Source organism: Cephus cinctus, unplaced genomic scaffold, assembly GCF_000341935.2.
Source record: "Cephus cinctus unplaced genomic scaffold, Ccin1 Ccin1_scaffold0695, whole genome shotgun sequence".
Classification (NCBI taxonomy): Eukaryota; Metazoa; Arthropoda; class Insecta; order Hymenoptera; family Cephidae; genus Cephus; species Cephus cinctus.
Window position 1 is genome coordinate 101944 of NW_014333317.1, and position 17881 is coordinate 119824.

The window sequence follows — 17881 nt, forward strand, 5'->3', positions numbered from 1 at the left end:
GCAAATATCGCTTCAATGCGGAAGTAATATTTTCGCATATTTGGTAGCCAAGTAGTCGCGAATATATTTCGCAAGAGAGCAGGACAGCTTTGATATGTGAGGAATCTCTGGTATGTCCTCCAGCTTCTCCTAGGTAGCAAAACATAACAAGCAGTTGCGGTTTCATGTCCGTAACGGGTTATGAAATTGCAAAATGGACCATTTGCGAATTTTTTTTTTTTTGCAAAACTTTATACAGATCTTTTTCGCGAGGAATATTAATAATTTTTGCAATTATATTTTCGCATACAATTATACATACATTGAACATATATTTTTATTCGCATTGTATTGCATTCTGACTGCTTTGTATTATTACATAATAGGGAAATACGGAAATGGAGGATAAATCAAACGCATTGTTTGATTCACAGATAATTGGACTGAATGATCGATCAGTCGTGCCGAGTTAATTGATTTAATTCAGTTTGTCAAATCAAGCTCGTGGCCGTTCAAATGGTTTGTGAAATTCTCAAAGGAAATCATTGAAAATGAATTTTGACAATTTGCGAAAATTTTGCCTGCCTAATCGCGTACTGAACTTTGACAGTGATATATAAGCCCTAACCCTCTTGTACGTGCAAACGCCCTTTCAGTTGCAATACGCATCTGCTGCTACTGATGGATTGATAATCAGTCGAATGATTGTGGTGGATGTGGATTTGCAAAAAGTCGTTATCGATCGTGCAATAAAATTTAGCGAATTCATCGTGACTCCGATAAAAGCTGCTTTACGTTATTTCGCTAAATTTCTATTCTATTGTCTGACATTCGCACGGCGCTAGGTCGTGACTACTTAATAGTCGTACAGTCAGCAGATTGACTGATGAATTCATTGTCAATGAAAGGCAAAAACAGTCAATGCAATGACACTCGAATTTATCGGTGATCCATTGACACGAAATTACAGAAACGTCATTCACGGGAATTTGACAAAAAAAAAAAAAAATTTCATTTTATATCAGCTTTATATTAATAAGGAAATGTAAGAAAAATTTATTAAGTAAATTTATATTTTAGTAAAAGCTACATGCAAACAGTCAATTTTTTATGGTCTCTCTACTGAGGATGAAAATCACAAATTTGCTTGGTCACGAACGTATCGTGATTTCGCGGGGATCTCTTAATGAGGCAAAATCGTGATAAGACATTTTTCAATGTACAAAAAGTTTGTCCCATTTTTTTTTTGTTGGACTTGGCATTTATTAATGAGGTTGTATCTTTTGTACTGGACGGCGACGTATTAGCTTGACAAGTTGGGAACGAGCATGTTGGACATTTATGAAATTCCATTTGGTTGTCACGTGACACCCAGGCAACTAAATTCGTAATTAGTCAGTACAGGTCTGATAAGAACTTTTTGTTGGAATTTACAAAATTTTCAAAGGTATCTGCTTTTAATAATATGTACTTTGATGCACGATTGAAAGAAAAAAATTAGTAATATAATCATTGAGTACTTATCATTTGAAAATTCAAAATTTAATTGCATATAGGCTTTCGTACTGATTGAGCGTAATCAAAGTTTTATCAAAGTCGTTTAATCCTAAGAGGATAACCTTTTTCTAACCTACGTTAAAGATAACGAGGCTTGGCGGAAAATTTACGTAGGTTATCCTTCCGGGGTTAATTACATATGAAACGTAGTTAAATAAATTGTATAAGGAAAGTTACACGATACAAGGATTGGTTGGTTGGAACATCGCCTGAAACCTAATTAATCAACCTTATATTACATCGAAACTTTGGTTCGACATTAACACAATCGCCATGTTTAATCATATGGGTCCTTGCTCAATTAGGTTTACCGATAAATTCGTCCAATCTAACTTGAAGCTGAAAATTCCCTAGATTAATTTACCATAGTTTTAAAATATGTTGATTAAACTTCCAAAAATTTATTCATTGCATATCACATACGTTGAAATCAAGATTACTTGTTTAAAAAAAAAGTTTTCCAAATTACAATAAAAAATTGTCCAAATTTATATTCAGACGAGTATTTTTAATTTTATTTGTAAGATTACGTGGTAAAGCGGTTTAAAAAAACAGACTGGTGTAAATCTGTGGCTCGTTTGCTTAATAGTTGGCACAAGTGAGGAGCAGGGTCTTTACGAGGGGCGCGCATTATCTCCCTGATAAAAAGGCCAAATCGAGATTGACCCCAGAAAAGAAAATCCACGTAAACGGCAACCCCCCATTAAGAGAAACGAGCGGATGTTTCTACGTAGCTGTGTGAGTGACTATATAGAGACAGGACAAAAAAAAGAACTAGAAGTCTAGTAACTTTTATTGACCTTTGAAATTCTATTGACGGACACCCATGGGAATTTAATGAAAGGTAAAAATACGAATAACGAAAGCGATGAATTTAATTTTGAAAATGTACAACATACAGCTATTATTGCGCACAAAGGTCGACAGCTCGATAAGCTAAGGGGGAAGGAAAGAAAGAAAGAAAGAAAGAAAGAAAGAAAGAAAAAGGATCAAATACTTTCGTAAAATTTATTTTCATCGCTGTCGAAATAATTTAGTTACCCATCAGAGCCCTCTTTATGTTTACCCTTTCACGTGAATCAAAGCGAATGTAAAGCAAGAAGGAAAGCACCCTCTGATTTATTTCAGTAATATCCGTAATAGCGGCGTAAGGGTGGAACGACGTTATTGAATTTTCATATGGAACCGTGGAGGAATAAAAAAAAAAAGTTACAAATTTCCACGCAGTTTTAAAATTAATCAAACAACCCTTAATGGTGACCTTCAACATCTGTACAAAGATATATATATATATATATATATAAAAACGAATATTTTATTTTGACATAAAAAACAGCGACATTTTTTAAGGGTTGGTTTATCTACCCAAATTGTGTAGTTCCTGACATGTGATGCATTATTGACCGTATAGGGTTGACGTCGCAGGGTTGGTAGCAGTGACAGGTATGCTCGGGAAATTGCCAGCTGGGATATTGATAGGTTAGACAGTTGGCTGCCTGACTGAATCTCCCGCGGGTCTCTCAACAGGAACGAAGCAATCCCGAACAGATTCGGATTCGTCTGACCTTTTGGATCTTTGAGAGTGGCCACCCTTTTTTTATCTAAGGTCACATGCCACCCAAGCACTTTTTAACGGTTGGCATCACTGGCTGAGATATTGACTTTACCTTAGGCGAGGACAAATAATATCCTAGTATATCGAATGTTCATGGAAAAAAATTAATGTTTTCTTTGTTTTTTGGGAAAATTACTTTTTTTTTTTTTTTTACCATTTCTGTAAGCTTATTTTCCACGATACAAACGGCAACTGCAAAATTGTTTTACCTTATGGTTATTCACTGGCTATCAGAAAGTTTGCCAGAAACGAGAGCCGTAGTACATTTATTTAACAGTTATGGCGATTATCTATGCAACGAGGGTAACTATACGTATACCGAATAATCGATAAGTAATCTTAAGCACTGTCTGACGTCACAGACGTGTAAATGGCTGAGTGAAAATTATAGTGAATTTAAAAAAAAGAAATACATAATTTACCATATGAAAATGTTGAGCCACGTTTGCACGAGAAAGACGATTCATTTATTTAGGCCTTTGATAAATATTACATTTGTACTTCGTCAATTGAAAATAACGAAATTCTCAGCTCAAGGAGCGATGCAAACTGTAAGGATTGTGTGTCTGATTATTTATGAGGTTATGAATCTTTCAATGAGGCCGCCAGGCGAATAGTACCACAGTCTTACACTAGTGGCGCTAGCAGCGCCAAAGTCCTTCGCCCACGTCAAATCCAAATACTCGCGACATTCCAGGTAAGGTCGATGGTCACAAAACTTTTACAACGTATTGTACCAGTCAAATGAAAATTCGAGTACACTCTTGAAAAATTGAATTGGCACGATTATACATTTTCGATATTATTACTTTTTATTTCTTGGCCATCGACGCCAAATACTTTACGAGATTACCCCAAAGTTGATAAAAAAAAAAAAAGTCATGAAAATTGTTAAGTGTCAATTTTAGGTTAATAACAATAAATAATTACGATTTATCGGTCCACTCAATTATATTAAAGTAATATTACGACCTGGCGCCACGATGCTTTCATTTCCCAAGAAATACGACCAAATATTCGATTACCCGAATCATACGATTTGTTCGTGGCAAGCTAGTAGCGATTTGGCACGATGCTTATGTGCCCATAAAAATGACGCAATATCCGGTTACCCTGACGATTAATAATTTGAGAATTATCCACCGTATATTTTGAGCTCCTTAACTACCCCACTCTGTTATTCAAGCAATACGTTACTGGCCCCTATGGACTTGCCATGGTTTTCTTCAAACTCACCCAACCGTATTTCTTGGCTGCGATTTTTCTTTTTTTTTTTTCTTTCTTTTGAATGTCGTAATACAGCCATGGCGCACTTCGGTCGTTTCTTGTGGATGTATTCTTAACGATCGTCTTGCAGTACTGTATCCTGCCGACTTAACGAGGCTACCAACCTCTTAAATAAAATATTCCATTTACCACTCAGTGCTAACGGACAGTACTGCTAGGGTTTTTCTTTTTCGAAAAAAAAAATAAAAATAGTAGATACACTGGGCTATACGGCACTGGCACGTCTTATATGAATAATTTTTTTAATCGTTTTAACTTTGCACAATATTAAATTCAGATTCGAGATTACGGTGGTATTATGAAACTGAGAGCTTTAGTGCACTATAATAGGTTTAGAATATAGTTACTACGGTAGATTTATCTAGACTTCTTCATACTGCATGAGGCTCTTATTGGTAGTCTTTAAATTGGGATTTAGGGCTTTGACGTACTCTCGAGTAGGGTATATGAAGATCTATGACGGCTTCAAAAAAAGAAAGATGAGGCGCACCTCAAAGAACTTTGAAATATTGACGGATTCTGTGTAACCTCGGAGGAGGTCGGTCGTAAATAAGGGCTCGAGGTCGAATTGCAGGTAAAGAGTAAAGAAACGTCACACGAATGTTTTTCTTTTTAGCATCCAGTCCAGCTTCAGTAAAGTAGATAGGGTACGGGGAGTACTTCCGAAATATCGTAAAACCGCTACTGGTCACGAAGCCATTACAAAACGAGAAGCTCAACGAGTACTTGGCGAATACGTTTGAAAAACCCCGCGGAGTTGGCAGGCGGCACGCTCAGAAGTTCCCGGTAGGCGATGAAAATTAAAGGGACAATTTCTGCGCCAGAATTACCAATAAAGATAAAAAAAAGAGTATAAAAGAAAGATTGTCAGCGGAAAGAAATTTCGGCAAAATTTCCACTTTGAAAGAGACTTTGATTACGAAAGAGACAGTGATCGAAATTTTATAAAAAAAATCACCCAAGCCAAGTAAAACAAAAATAACCTCGAAATTCAAAATCAGTAATTATTTGCATAAAAGATAAGAACACCCAAGCAAAAAATTTTTTTTTCAATTTTCATAAAATTTCCAAAAAAAACTAACCTGGATGCACTTCGTCCAAGATACAAGGCAGAGGATGGCGCCAGTGAGTCTCTGCGATCGCAGCGACATCTGTACTGGTGAGACGCGTGTCTAGCCCGATAAGAAGCGGCGACCGGTTGAACCAACGGTTGCGGATCGGCGTCCAATCGGCAGTGCAGCTCGATGTCCGGTACCGATCTCGTGGCCGGATCCTCAATGGTATTACTTTCCTCCGAGCCACCGAGACCAGACACAGACAGCTGTGGCGAGGCGATCAGAAATGTCGCCCGATCCTGCCTGGTTAAAACCGGTTTCCCTTGACCACCGGCAGAAGCCACGACGACCGGCGGGGGCGGTCTGCTGATAAGGGCTGCCGTCTCGTCGCTGCTACCATACTCAGTGCCAGTCCCGCCATCTTGAGATCCGGCATTTCCGTTCGAGCTCATGGCTTCGCTTCTTGTACCGATTTCCGGTTAGCCGCGTCACGTCCTCGTCATTTCCTGCAACAATACCGCATTACGTTTTAATATCGGACAAACCCGAACTCTCGTTCACTCGACCGTACACGCTGCCCATCAGCTACGGAATCAATAGGCCCACGCGGACGAATGCAATTTATATTCTCAATATTGTGCAATTAAATAAACACGTCAATTTCAAACCGATAACTACAACCTCCTGCGATACAATTGTTTATATAAAACAATTAAACCCCCACCACTCGGTTCATCGTATCATGTTTAATTAAAGTTCTCCGGTAGTCGTAATTACTTTGGTTACCGTTCGAATAACAATGTAGACTTCGCTGGTGCACGCCCCTTGTATATAGGTTTCGTTTTAATGGCACCGCCGTATCTTCAAGGAAGCTCGTTACTTTTCTATATATACTTTATACGGCGACACTTTGTCCTACCCGGTACTAATTCTTATTTGTAATTGAGCCGAGTATAGAATTACAGCCGAAGCTATTTGCACTGTTAGAAAATTAACTCCTTAAACGTCCACGATATAAAATACCAATTATTGCATGGAGTATAGGGTTGCCTATTATTACTCTGGTACATTTTTACAAGAAATCATCCTCGGAAGATCCTATTACCCATACATCTGCTACAAAGGGAAGCCATCGAACCGCATCTACCAATCATCAGCGATTGACTATATATATATATACACTGTATACTTCCTACAATATTTAGGATCATGATAGATTCTCAATACAATCCCTATTGTATTCTGGACTCGGACTATTGCGCATAATAGTATCGCGTAGAATGAAACTTTAATACGATAAAATAGTATCCTATCCGACGTACTGGTGGTTAACGTGATAGTCTCGGTATAGTGCCAATAACAGTGGCAGTAGTAGTAGGCGGAGTTGGTCAGACCGAGAATTGAAAAGACATCATGAGCAAAGAGTGCCACGCAATTTATTCTTACCTCGCGTTTCTCCCTCTCTGTGCTGCCCTCCCCCCTCTCTCTTTCTTTACCCATTCCTCGTTCGAGAATCGATTTTATCGAGTACGTTCGACTAGCTGGTCCGATCCTAAAAAATTCAGGCCGACCTATAGCGGACTCCTACTACTGTGAGAACGAACTTTAGCGAATACACGGATTTAATGTACATGGTCTAAGGGGGAATTCGATTACACGGCCTGTTGCGTTGGGGTGGGACGAAATTTTGGCCTGGGGAAGAGTCGAGGTTGTAGAAATCGTGAGAAAATTTTACATTGACCTTGAAAAATTTTAATGGCCAATTTAATTAACATGGCATTCATTCAGGCGTGGAAATCATACTGATGTTTTATGTCGTCTGTGTATTTTTGAGGCCAACAAGGATAACGTGAATTGAGATAATCATAATAGTATGGGAGATTTCTTTTTTTTTTTTTTAAAAAAAAAAAGCTTGAAATTCGTGGTAATTGGACTATAATTAACATACGTGACGGAAGCGGCTGTCACGACCGCAATTTTGAAATTTAAGGGTCTCTTACTTTATAAGTCCGTCCTTGCAAGCACAGACACTGTAATGCAGTTGGAGAGTTTTAATATTAATATAGGTTAAGCATTGATAAGTAAATCATGATAGGGACTGAAATTAAGATTATTATTTTATTCTTATCAGGATCTGTACGTAGGCTATCAATTATTTTTTTAATCCGAGTGAAGTGATTTTAAAAAAAATATTTGCCCATTTCACATACTATTTTCTACGATATAAATCTTAAGAATGACCTTTGCATTCGGGACAGTTTTACGTGGAAAAGTGCAACGATGCACCCGGCGTCGGTGCTAAATGTAGCAAACGCATTCTACGGCCAGTGAATTGTATGCAATTTTCTCTAGTACGTAAACTGGATATTTACACGCGACGCATCTATATCCGCGTCGAAGAATGACGAACGAGTCGCTGCGTTCATTGAACAGCAATCGGCAGCACTTTAGGATCGCGAAACAAAAAAAACCGTTCAGTTTCAATTCGTCGAGATCGTAAAAGTGCACTATTTTCCTCGGATGCATTCGGGACGCATTTGACCCGTGCACTGTACATCTATCTGACGCCGATGCACCTGTCAAAATGCATTATAAAAATCACCGTACAATATAGATTTGTTTTCATCTGGGAATTTTCTGTGGCTTAAATGCATGAAAAATTCATTCCAATATTATTCTTATCAGCTACGGGATCTTCCGGGTAGGGTAAGTTAATCCGTTGCAGTGGCTTTGCATTATGCAATTATACGAAGGTGCATCGAGTTTATAATATAAATTTGCATATCATTTACCTCATGGACTATGGGTAATAAATATTTGCATAACGTTTAATTGATTGCATTAATTATAAATGCAATTTTCGATGCGTCCGTTTGAGGTGCATGTGCATTCGTGGTTAGCGTGGATTTTGTTTTTCTATTTACAGTATTTACGTAGACGTGCAGTAATTATTCGTAAAAAAATTTTCAAAAATTTTTTCGTCTCTTTTTTTCAACAGATATTGTTTATTACGCTCGGAAACAATGCAGGAGCTTCAAGCAAACATTCGAGGGAAGTAGTAAGAGCGAAGGCAGACCTCTGTAAAACATGGCGGAAAAATGCAAATCACTGCCCTATGCATATTCATAATACACTGTGCCCTTACTATGCGCATTTTAAGGAGATCATCGAGCCTAAAATACGACGTCTTATTAATCAGTGGAGCGATTTCGCGAGTCACATGAATTTTCACCCTAAAATTTCGTCAAAGTGACGATCAAAGGGGAAAAAAAAAATCTGACCCACATAATAAACGTGCCTTATATATATTTTTTGAACATTGGACAAAAATTTTCCTCGCATTTACGTAACAGAAAATTTGTAAGCTAAACATTTTTTTCAAAATTTTAATTAACTCTCCTTGTAATCAAACAACTCGTCTCTGTACGATCCCTTATCAGTTTCAATATACTGTGCCAAGTATCCAAGGGAAATTACATAATATTGCATAATTCGTAGGAATTCATATGGCGGCTTCCCTGGCCTCGCCCAGACCCTTGGGAATACGTTGCTGTTTACAATGACGCCCGACCACGTATCCTTCACATGCTAAACCCATTACGGAAAACTAATTCGTCTCGCACCTCTCGAACTCGACAGTTATTACGAGTTTCATGATATATTTGCATGACTAATGATAGCCAATGACGTTCACACGTCCACAGACAGTAGCGAATATGTTGAAACAAGAACAATAACCAGTGAGTCAATTTTGCATGTAGATTTTCAAACTGCATAAAAAAATAGCACAGTGACAAAATGAGGAAAAAAATTTCTAGCCTCAAATTTTGTATAATGATAATAATAAAATTGCTCCTGTAAAATGTCAAAATTAAGTGTCTAGCCCGACCCGCACGTTATCTCCTACAAGAAAGTATCATACATCCCGACTGCTGAACTTTCCACATACGCGTGTCCCACATTCCATTCTTCTTTAACAACCATAAAATTTCTTCCTCTTGAAAACCAACAATCTTTCCACGTCCAGAGCATGCTATAAAATCGTCAGCAGCAAAATGGCCGGAAGTCACTTCCGGGACATATATCCTGACACAGACCCCCCCCCATATATACAGGGACAATTTTGCAGTATAATCTTCCCCGTATAAACGCAAAGTGGCGTAATGGTCAGAATGACGTATTTCCACACGTGAATATGTAAAAGACAGGTAACTGACCTAATTGATGAAAAAAATTATTTTATCAAAATTTTGCAAAAAGAAATTGAGACCTCAGGAAACACAGTGCCCTTCACCGGAAGTCATTCCTCTCGCGTAACTTCCATATACTTCCCCACTTCTTCCTGTTTCACCCCCTTCAAACTCTTCCCTCCAGAAATACCTTTCCGTCCTGGAATTTTAAGTGGTCCTGCCAGCCCCTTGAATTTCCAATAGTACGTGCCTCTTCGTTCCTCCCCTTTTCCTCCCCTTCGCCATTCTTTCCTTTTCTTATCCATTCGTACCCCGCCCCCCTCCCGCCCTCTCGCAAAACTTGACCTTTGAACCGCTCTCATTGAAATTCCATTCCTACAGAGGAATTGATTCTCTATCGCTTACAGTCCAAGTACCGAATCGAAAGACCCCCAGCATCCGTCCCGTTTAAATAGCTGTACCCACTTGTCAGATTTATCTCGGCTTAATTCGCACATTTCGCGAATTCCAGTAGCATCGTTATTATCGGCCGATTGCCGTTGAATGAATACGAAGATATACACAGATATACATTCGTGTGGATTATATATCGTGAAAATAATACGTGGGGCGTTCGATAGAAACGGCGGGAAAATTCAAATTGTTCTCGTTCGGTCTATATTTTAAATTTCGTATTTGACAATCGATATGTTTTATTTGCACAACTATATGGAAATTCGATCATGCGACGAAAGTAAACTGAACGAATGATTATGGAGAGCTATTTGAGCAGCGTGTATGGTACAGGGGTAAACATCATACAGGTACGTACAAAAGTCAATAAAGTATCAAAAATTAATACAAAACTTGATACACAAGCCATACACTGTTGAGATCAATGAAATCGAATTACTGATATTTAACCGAAATAAGATGTAGCTTCGTTTCCGTGAAAAAGAGAAGTTACGCAAGTCTTACGTATGTACGTATATGGTTGTGTAATAATTGGCGTACGTTATACCGCAAACAATGTAATTCTTGTTCTGTCAACCTGCGTCAGTTTATGTGACATTTTGCCGGGTTAGGGTAAAAGGCCTGTATTATGAAGATATATGAGAAGGCTCCATATTGTTCTCCGGCCCGAAGAAAGATTCTCTCCATTATCAGTACATTCTTATTGTCGGACCTAGCAGATATGGGGTTACTTGCTCAGGGCCGTAGGAGATAAGCTGAGGGGCCCCGGGGTTGTTAATATTGATTAACAGTATAATGCACGTATTCATATGCCAGTACATTGCATATCAGTATGTATACCCACTGTTATGGAGACTGTAAGGAAATTACGATGAAACAAAAATTTTAACAAAAAAATTTGTTTTTTCGACTGTCGTTAATTCGCTCTCGCGGGATCTAATTAGAAGTCGCTTTTTCGTTCCTTGGGAAGTTCGCGAAAAGATTTTGCGCGAGGTAAAACATACCTACTTGATATATATATATATATATGTATATGTATATATATATATATATTCTTTTTGTTATAGCTATAGATATAGACTTATTATTTATAGGATACCGATCTAGTGGTAGGTTTGATTAAAGGGGTTGCGCGTGAAAGGGTAGCTGCGTGACCTATCGACCTCCTGGGGGTTGTGAGTTGCCATAAAGAAAATTTTTCGGCTGTCCTATCAGAATTTCGTAATACAATAGAAATATACTAATTTGTTACTTTTTGGATATTTTGCAGGAACGTTGATCGATGCTGTAAAAAAATTTAGAAAATATAAATAAATTTTTGTTTTCCTTATATCTTTATCTACGTATGAGCGATTTGTCAGTATGTGAAGTAATGGCGATCTTAAAAGTTAATGTAATCGTCTGGTAATTATCTGAGTGACTAATTATCTGATGAACGTGTAGAATCTTCCCGAGGTATAACTTTCGTATATTTTAATTACCGAATTAATAAGTCTTAATGTCTGACAAAAGAAGCCCGGAAAAAGTGGCGAGGGGGAAGGTGAAGCCGTCGCCCCTAATGGTTTTGAAATTTGAGACCTTACTTCCGGAAACTTCAGGTCGTAATTAGCGAGTAAACGATATAATCGAAGTCGATATTATGAATCGAATATTTCAATTAGAAAATTGATACTTTCGTAAACAATAGGTTGTGAAGAAAATTTTATTATTTACGTCGTTACGATTTGACGTGATTATAAAATTTATCTTTTCACAATAAATAAATAAGCGATCAATTTGGATTAATCGTTGAATCTTTTAAAATTATCAATAACTGATCTACATTCGGCAGATAATTTGGTTATACGCATATTATAATGAGAGTTCATGAGCTCGGCTACATTTTAGTTCAAGATCTTTGAACTCTGGTCGAGGATACTTTAGCTAAAGTTGAAATCTGACGACTTCTTCGACCTTGAGCATCGTAATTTTGAAAAAGGAGAATGAAGATTCGAATCGAAGTTGAAGAAAAAAAGTTGCAAATAATTAAGGGGAAAATATGGGAAACACGAAAGCTGAGATAAGGAATCTATCTAATTTACCGTAATAGGGAATATAGATCAAACGAAACAAAGAGAAGTTTGTATATATATATATACAGTACGTGAGCTTAAATTCAGGCGTCTAAAGTTTACGAGGTTATTTGGGCGTCGGTTTTCGTGCAGCCGTCGTTGCTTCGCGGTCGTTAAAATACGACGCCACACGTACCTGTCTGTCCGTATCAGCAAGAGACATCGTATCCGAGACATCAAGATAAAAAAATTTTTTATTCCGTGCACAGTAATAAAATTGCAAATATCTAGGTTTGATAGTATCTTGAAATTTGGGAAATTTCAAGGAAATTCGAGAAAAAAAAGTTCGATAATTTATATATTAAAAAATGTCCCTCTCCCTTATAATTATTATCAGACACATTTGATTGATGACATATAATCCCTCGGGGTTAAACAGATTTAATCAATGTCATCTGCCATATTTCGGTTTAATACAGGGTCGCAGAGGTCGCGCACCTGAGGGTAGCTCGGAGGTTCCTTATCAGACGCTCATTAATGAATTAGCTATAAATAGTAACTAGCAAACTAATCCAGCTCCACTCAGCATCCAACTTAATTGCAACAGGATCAGACGTCATTCCCACAGTTGACAGCTTCATTAGATTAATTATCCAAGACCTCCAAGTGTTAGCGACCTCATCCCTAGAACTCTCTGCTTATCGGCAAGATGAACCGGCTGGCAGTTTAATTGACGTCAAAGAGAAACAATTTCGCCCAACGCACAGCGTGCAAATTTAACTCGAAATTTGATTTTGGGAATTAAAAAAGAAATTACCAAAATTTTTCATATTCATTAATTTTCGAAATAATTCGCCAATTTTCGCACACGCCAAATTACCAACTAATCGCGCTCTCGGCCGTCGTCCCTAATCTCGAGCGGATGTCGATAAATCTCAACTTACGGCACTTTATTTCGCGGACTTTGCCGCCTCGAAAGTAGGTCGAAGATAATGCACCGATAGGAGCTTCTTATACCAATGGAAATTCAAGAGTGCATTCGAGTGCTCAACAAAGTGCACTGTAAAGTTCGTTAGAGTTTTAACACGGGATTAAATAATAAATTTAAAAAAAGATAATACGATAATAATTAACCTTAACCGAACCACGTATAAAAACCTTAAACAGTCACAAAACCAAAAGTCAAAATTTCCTCGTTCCAAGTAAAAATTCAAAATTTTCATTGTTTTCCCACGTAGAAATTTATTGTTTTCCCACCCAATAGAAATTTACGATTCGTCCATAAACGAAATTTACATTATAAGGGCAATAACGCACGCATCCCCCACCCTGCCCCCCTTCACCCATAACTCATTGTGCGTATTTAGTGCGTACGTATTTTATTATGTATCGGGTGTTTGCGTTACAACGGACGTCAATTAATGCCAGTCCCACGTTAGGGTTGCGTGACGTGAAAAAAAATATTTGCAAGGTGCCACCTAATAACGTAATATGTTCTACAATATAGATGTACGTATTCACACACGCGAGCACACACGCGGCACGTACACAAGATATTATTATTATTTCCCAGCTGTAAAACTAGTCCAGGTAGATTTGCATAGAAAGAGGATCTCGCATCTTATTTCTCTTGTTTATCTTCTCTCTGAGATCATCTTTCCCCTGTACGTCGCTTCATCTTTGTTCCTTTACATTGTTTATCTTTACCTTTGCAAAAGATACGTGTATACTGATAACAGTTGTAAAAAAAAAAATATTTTTTCAAATGTTCAAAACGAAAATAGAATGGGAGTGACTCAGATATTTCTGTATTATTAAAATATTTATTCATAAGAATAAATACGATTCGTGTTGATGTTTGTCGGTTAAAAGAATCTTGGCAATTTCATCCCATTAGGGTTGCATTGTAAATGCAATTTTTTTCCCGTTTGCGTCACGCACAAAATCCCATATGGTCCATATATCATTTTTATGCTCAGGAAATTCCCTAGTGATGTCACCTAGTGATGGGATCTGTCGCAGTAGCTTTTTTTTTGTGTGAGCGGGTGAATACGTGCGTAAGTAGGTAGATGCGTAATCTTACACACACGCACAGCCTTTGGACACATAAGGACGCAACCTGTTGCTTTTGAAGAAAAAAAAGTTTAGTGATACCGAAAGTTCCTGTAGATCAAATTTTTTGAGCATGCAAAGTCCATTGTTTGAGTTTGTATTAATTTTTCCAAGTTTTGTATAAAATAATTAAAAAATTATTTTTCCACTTCTTCGATATTTTCATGCCTGATATTAAAACCACGCGTAAGAATATTTTTTGAAAAATATTTCGAGGGGAGTGTAATTTTATTTTATAGTTTGCGCTCTTAAAAAAAATCCTGTAGAAAACTTTGAGAATCTCGCGAGAACATGCAAATGTTAAAGCATCGCGGTTACGCGTATACCGGGAGTTTCGAAAGTAACGACTTCATTTTCCAAGATGCTCGAAACTTTCGGGCCTTTCGAAGGGAGGAAAGTTTTGTACGATACTGAAAAAAAAATTTGCAAAATCTTATCGCGAACGAGCAGCAAACTTCGTTTCGTGAAATATGAAAAATACAAGAAAAAAAAAAACCTACTTGAATCTCCATTTTTATTCGTAACTTGATGTTTCATTAAAATACAAAGTGAGAGAATAAATAATTTATATGAATTAATATTGAATCGTGAAAAATGCATATTAATTAGAAAAAAAAAATTCCTCCGTAATGTAAGACAACACAGACCGATATTCCTGTCGACTGCAATTTTCTCTAATTCCTTAATCTGTGTCTTACAGAAAATTCGTCCTGACTTTTTCCACTGAAATTGGATACCTTCCCATATAATATTCGGGTCGCGATTCAAAACACAAAACCGTAGGCAGTTGCCAGACTCCATCTTGGTCCTGCCTATTAAATGTACATATACATAACACATATTAATATATAGATATATGACTCTAGGTCTGGAGGACTTTACTACTGAAACATACAGACACTCTAGTAAACAATCTCCTACCAAAGGACCAAACAACTGGTACCTATATAATAGTATTGTACATACTATAGTATTATAATAGTGATAACGATATTTCCTACTATATAATTGTATAGTCAGTTTGGCATAATTAAATCGAATCTCTAATCAGGATAATCCTACAATTTCCGTTTCCCAGGATATACCTGTTCATTGACTGACGTAACGATCAGACTACTGATTTAGCATACCGGAAGTGGAAATTAGTGAAATCAATAAATTTAATTGGAATCTTCAAATTTGCGACAGTACAATTTATTTATACGACTGACAATTTGATTTAATCGAATAAAATCTTCATCTACGATAAGCAACAGGGAAGTTGGATAAAATTTTTTTAAACACATCAGCAACCCAACTGATTGACAATCTTACGTATTTATCTAATTCTTATAAGATAATTCAGTTAGTTATAATTATCCATTTACTTGGTTATCTAATTATCTAATGTTATCTTGATCCAATTATTCATGCGTTATCTAGAAGATATCCAGTTGGTAACTGTAATATATGTATACAACTCGGTACACTGTACAGACATCCATTATATTAGTCTCATATCAGGGAACAATAGTAGTTGGATATCTTCATCCAGATCAGCCAACAGTATGATCTGTCTCTCGTCTAATCCTGATCTGGTTCATGTGGTACTATCGGCATACGTGTACCACGAAGGTAGCGTATTACCAAAATACGCATGAACCACTGTGCATCGACAACACAAGGTATTGCCAAACATTGTTACCAACATCAGCAGGACCCGACGTCGAATTCAAAGTGCCCCGACAAAGCGAACCCGATAAATGGCGTAGGATTGTCACTTGCTGTTTGAAGTACGAAGTCCACTGGCTGGTCTGGCCAGTCTAGCTGTTTTCACTACTATCCAGGATTGAGAAATCCGAGAGGTCGGAATGCGATGAAAATTTGGTGTATGGAAATGTGATTAGAAATAATTGTCAAAAGTTCGATGTAACTATTTTGAATAAATTTGGCATTTATTTTTATTAATTGACCTCGTGATTCTTTCCTTTAAAAAAAAACGCGGTATTTTGAGGATCACAGGAATTTATGTGTATAAGGGAATTCGATACCATAAATGGAGTTAACGCCGGTGGCGCTGCTATCGCAGATCAAGAAAATCCATGACGTGGATCGTAAGTAGGAATGACTTGAGAACGGGGCTTAAAGTCGAATCCGCTACTATCGGGGTTTATCGGGATTTGGCCTGCGGCTATAACAATGGCGTCGCGTTAATTACGATTCATGAGTTCACGTCTGGAATTCTGGAAAATCCCGACCCTAAGGAACTGATCGATCTTTAGCCATTCTACATTGAAATGGATTTGTTGAGAGTACCAAAATTATTGCTCTCGCTAAAACCGGATTTATTGTTTTTCCACTCCTTTTTTTTTTTTCTTTTATACAAAAACAAGGACTGGCGATCGCTGGTATCTTGCGAAACGCAACCAACCGATGGATTGACCATGCAACGTGGGATAAGATAAAAATAGACTTTATTTTTAGTCGTTATTCTTTATCCCTCGTCTTCGCATTTATTTACTCAGGTTGGTAACAATGAGGTATTCCTTTTATTCAGTACGATTACATACTGCCGTGTACATTGGGCTGTGGAATAAATTTTCTTGAATAAAAAATATATCTATTCTTAATAATTTACGAGCTCTATCAATTTTCTGTATAATACAGTGCGTTTCATCGGTGGAGGACTTTTACGTTTTTTACACAATTTGTTGATCGCTGATGAATGTGACTAAGGAGAAATATATTTTTCTTTTTTTTTTTCGAGTAAAAATCTTTGACATGATTGATGATAATTTTTTAAATTAACTAACGAGGGATTTCCAATGTTTCACCCTTTTTCTTTTAAATCCATTATAACTTTCGCAAGCTCTATTTAATCTGATCGATCGAGTGATCGATGATTAGCGTGGCTGATCGATAGCCAAAAATTCGTCGACTATCCAGCGACAATAATTTACCAAAAGTAGCGATTCGAAAATATTTTATATAAATCACGAAAACACCTGCAGTACGATAAAGAGGATCTGTCAGAGGTTTGAAATGTGGAATGCAAAAATAAAGTAAGAAAATTTAGACAAGAGCATTGTAACGTATCGAGAAGCTGCTGTGGGGTTAAAGAAAATTGTTCCACGTGAGAATCGAGACGTGAAGTCGATACTCGTGTATGAGGTTTAAAGAAGAAAAAAAGAAAAAAAGATAGCCAAGAAAGCTGAAATAAGAAAAATAGAAAAGTAACGGAACCATCATTCTCTCGGTTTTTTTTCTCAAAAGTTCCTGCCACCTCAAAAAAAATTGTCAAAATTTCATCAAGTAATAATATTATTTAAATGATCCACGAAAATATTCCAAATAATGACTGAGGTAGTATCAATTTTTTTATCGACAATATCAATTTTTGTTTATCACAGAAAACGAAACAGTTTATTATAAAGGAAAAACCAGCCGAGGCAGTTTGATTATCGCAGTGACAACAGAACGAGGATGAACGATGCGTCGTGCGAAATATAAAAGTGACGTAAGTAAAGAAAGAAGTACGAGGTAAATGCGAAACGTCCTGTTACAGGAATAAGTGTATTAAAAAAAAAAAAAAAAAAAAAAAAA

General features: G+C 37.1%; 1 protein-coding gene across 6 annotated transcripts in view; it reads right to left on the minus strand.

Annotated features, from left to right (window-relative positions):
* LOC107269997 (small conductance calcium-activated potassium channel protein) overlaps positions 1 to 17881 on the minus strand; it is a 144030-nt gene that overhangs the window by 90765 nt on the left and 35384 nt on the right. For 5 of the 6 annotated variants that reach the window (XM_025087425.1, XM_025087424.1, XM_025087426.1 and 2 more), the window contains exon 2: positions 5521 to 5999. In XM_025087425.1, coding sequence (XP_024943193.1) covers positions 5521 to 5945 — 425 coding nt within the window. In that variant the 5' untranslated portion in view covers positions 5946 to 5999. Of the gene's footprint in view, positions 1 to 5520; positions 6000 to 11388; positions 11416 to 17881 lie in introns of those variants that run through there. The other variant, XM_015744553.2, reaches the window with a different exon arrangement.